This window comes from Antrostomus carolinensis, unplaced genomic scaffold, assembly GCF_000700745.2.
Source record: "Antrostomus carolinensis isolate BGI_N321 unplaced genomic scaffold, ASM70074v2 scaffold6329, whole genome shotgun sequence".
NCBI lineage: Eukaryota > Metazoa > Chordata > Aves > Caprimulgiformes > Caprimulgidae > Antrostomus > Antrostomus carolinensis.
Window position 1 is genome coordinate 312 of NW_010340554.1, and position 3,557 is coordinate 3,868.

A 3,557-nucleotide genomic window follows, 5' to 3' on the forward strand; every position below is an offset into this window, starting at 1 on the left:
TGACACCCCAGGGCTCTCTGCTCTCTCTGGGGTTGATGTGGCCCAGGGGACAGCTTGGGGACACCATGGGGACCTGGTCACAGTGTGGGCCACTGGCAATGTCACCCGCAGGTGTCAGATGATGAGTACACCAAGCTGCTGAGTGAGGGCATCCAGCCCGTGTCCACCATCGACCCCAACTTCTCCAGCTTCACCTACACGCCACGCTCGCTGCCTGAGGATGACACCTCCATGGTGAGGACCGTGGGGACAGTCCCCAAGTGCCACCATCCCCCATCTGCTCTTAGTCAGGTCACGTACCTCAACCCCATGGTGCTGGTGGGGCTGGGCTGGGGTGGATGTAGCTGCACCCAAGTGTCACCCTGCATGGCAGGAACGGGTGACACAAGGGGGTGGACACTGCTGGGTGTTGTCACCTGCTGCCACCCACCCTGTCCTCTCCACAGGCCATCCTGAGCATGCTGCAGGACATGAACTTCATCAACAACTACAAGATGGACCGTCAAACGCTCACCAGGTGGGTCCCCATCCTTGTGCCTCACCCCATCCTTCACCTGAAGGACCCCAAGGGGACCTATGGACAAGGGGGTGGGGTGGGGAGGTCTTTGTCCCCAGGAGGTGACAAAGACAAGGAGGTCCTCATGATCTTGTCCCCTTCCACCCCAGGTTCTGCTTGATGGTGAAGAAGGGCTACCGTGACCCTCCCTACCACAACTGGATGCACGCCTTCTCTGTCTCCCACTTCTGCTACCTGCTCTACAAGAACCTGGAGCTGGTCAACTACTTGGAGTAAGACCAAGGAATTGTCACCATCACTGTCCCCATCCCACCTGACCCAGTTGGGGTTCTCCTCGCTCTCCCGCTTGCCTCAGTTTCCCTCCTTCCCCTTCCCTCAGAGACATCGAGATCTTTGCCCTCTTCATCTCCTGCATGTGCCACGATCTGGACCACAGAGGCACCAATAACTCCTTCCAGGTGGCCTCGGTGAGGCGTTGGGATGTGGGTGGGTGGGGTGGGGACAGGGACAGGGACGGGGACAGAGCTGGGTGGGGTCTTCATCTCCATAACTCCATGACACCAACTGCTCTACCTTGTAGAAATCAGTCCTGGCTGCGCTGTACAGTTCAGAAGGTTCTGTCATGGAGGTAAGGTCTTCTCCAAAACCTCCTCCTGCCCAGCTCCAGGGTTGTGGTTGTGTGGTAGCACCTCTGCCTCCACCCTGCCCGCTCCCACCACATCCACTTCTTCTGCAGAGGCACCACTTTGCCCAAGCCATCGCCATCCTCAACAGCCAAGGATGCAACATCTTCGACCACTTCTCCCGCAAGGTGAACCTTCAACTCATGCCACCTCCTCACCCAACTCCCTCATCCCCCTCATCTCTGGATCCAACCTTTGGGATGGAGGATCTCATTGGGGATATGGAGATGATCTCACCAACCACCTTACCTGGTCCTACAGGACTACCAGCGCATGCTGGACCTCATGAGGGACATCATCTTGGCCACCGACCTGGCCCATCACCTGCGCATCTTCAAGGATCTACAGAAGATGGCAGAAGGTGAAGCTCTTGGGCTTCAGGTTGCCCAGGGAAGTGCTGGAGTCACCATCCCTGGAGGTGTTCAAAAAACATGTAGACATGGCACTTCAGGCCATGGTTTAGTGGGCACGGTGGTGTTGGGTTGATGGTTGGACTTGATGATCTTGAAGGTCTTTTCCAACTTTGATGATTGGGGTTGGGTTGTGGTGGGAACCTATCCCACCAACACTGGGTTGATGGTTGGACTTGATGATCTTGAAGGTCTTTTACAACTTTGATGATTGGGGTTGGGTTGTGGTGGGAACCTATCCCACCAACACTGGGTTGATGGTTGGACTTGATGATCTTGAAGGTCTTTTCCAACCTTGATGATTCTATGATTGGAATTGGGCTTGTGGTGGGAACCCATCGCACTAAGACCAGGAGGTGGCATGGCAGGTCCTACCTGTCTCCACAGCCCTGGTGTGGGGGGTGGTGGGGACTCTGGGACTTCTTCTCAAGCCCCCCACCCCAACCCGTGCCCTACTTGGCAGTGGGCTACGACCCCAAGAACAAGCAGCACCACAGTCTTCTCCTCTGCCTGCTCATGACCTCCTGTGACCTCTCTGACCAGACCAAGGGCTGGAAGACCACCAGGAAGATTGCAGTGAGTGCCACACCATGAAGTTGACCTTCTAAATGCCACCCCACCATCTCCTTGGGCCACCCACATGTCCCCAGGCACCAGGAACCAGCCTGACCTTCACAGTGGCATGGTGCCTCCACTCAGGGACCTCCAGACCACCCATGCTGGGTGTGTGTGGCCCTGCCCAACCATTCCCTTCAGCCATGGAGAGGGGTCTGGAGGACAGGTGGGGTGGGGAGGTCACTTCAGATGTGTCACCTCCAACACTGACAACCTGTCCCTTGCAGGAGCTGATCTACAAGGAGTTCTTCTCCCAAGGTGACCTGGTAGGTAGAACCAAGGCTTGGTGGAGGGTTGGGCTTGGCCAACGCTCTTGAGAAGCATCAAGAGGGTTGGGATGAGGTGGGAAGGGGATGGCCACCAGCATTGACCTCCACCCTTGCCACCACTGCAGGAGAAAGCCATGGGCAACCGTCCATTGGAGATGATGGACCGGGAGAAGGCCTACATCCCCGAGCTGCAGATCAGCTTCATGGAGCACATCGCCATGCCCATCTACAAGTGAGTCCCTCAACCTCCAGGCCTGACATCAAGGTGAAGGTCCCCTCTGCCATCACCCTCCCACCCTTTGTCATGTCAGGTTGGGATGAAGGGTGGTGGACATGAGGTCTTCAAGATGTCAAGAAGGTCTTTTAGATATCAAGGGAGGTTTCCAAGTAGTGGAGATTGAGGTGGAACCCAACTAAGGCCATGGAAGTCCATGTAGATGTGGTGTCCTCTGTCCCCAGGTTGCTGCAGGACATCTTCCCCAAGGCAGCAGAGCTCTACGAGCGGGTGGCCAGTAACCGGGAGCAGTGGACAAAGGTGTCCCACAAGTTCACCATCCGGGGTTTGCCCAGTAACAACTCCTTGGACTTTCTGGATGAAGAATATGATCTCCAGACCCCTGACCCTCAACTCAACGGTTGCCTGGAGCTCGAGGGGGGACAACCTGAGGCAGGGGCTGAGTGAAGGGGGGGGGAGGGGTGATGTGTGGGGACCAGGATGGGGCTTGAGGAACCAGAAGTGTCCTCCAACCCTCATCCCCCAACCCATGGGGAAGAGGTTTGGGGGGACATCAGTGACTTTGGACCACCACGGTGAGGTCCTTCCCCACCGGTGGGTGATTGTCCCCTCCCTCCAGGGCAGATATTCAGGTGTCTCCTCCACCTGGTGGTCCTGGGACCCTACCTGGGTGGTTGGGGACACCAGGTGACACCATGAGGGTGGAGGATGGATGTGCTTTCAGCTGCCTTAAGGCTGCAGGTCCTGTCACCACGGGGTGACCATGGGGACAATGTCCTCGGTGGAAGCACCATGAGGGTCAGCAGGATGGAGAGGGACAACGTGGGG

General features: G+C 57.0%; 1 protein-coding gene across 1 annotated transcript in view; it reads left to right on the plus strand.

Annotated features, from left to right (window-relative positions):
- The window catches only part of PDE2A (phosphodiesterase 2A), a gene marked incomplete at its 5' end in the record, with an annotated part of 3,343 nt that extends 167 nt beyond the window's left edge, over positions 1–3,176 (plus strand). The window contains 11 exons of the mRNA XM_010176173.1: positions 112–234; positions 447–517; positions 667–789; positions 897–984; positions 1,098–1,145; positions 1,254–1,328; positions 1,462–1,561; positions 2,074–2,186; positions 2,453–2,491; positions 2,620–2,726; positions 2,954–3,176. Of these exons, the coding sequence (XP_010174475.1) occupies positions 112–234; positions 447–517; positions 667–789; positions 897–984; positions 1,098–1,145; positions 1,254–1,328; positions 1,462–1,561; positions 2,074–2,186; positions 2,453–2,491; positions 2,620–2,726; positions 2,954–3,176 (1,110 nt within the window). The remainder of the gene's footprint in view (positions 1–111; positions 235–446; positions 518–666; positions 790–896; positions 985–1,097; positions 1,146–1,253; positions 1,329–1,461; positions 1,562–2,073; positions 2,187–2,452; positions 2,492–2,619; positions 2,727–2,953) is intronic.
- Positions 3,177–3,557: the final 381 nt, after the last annotated feature.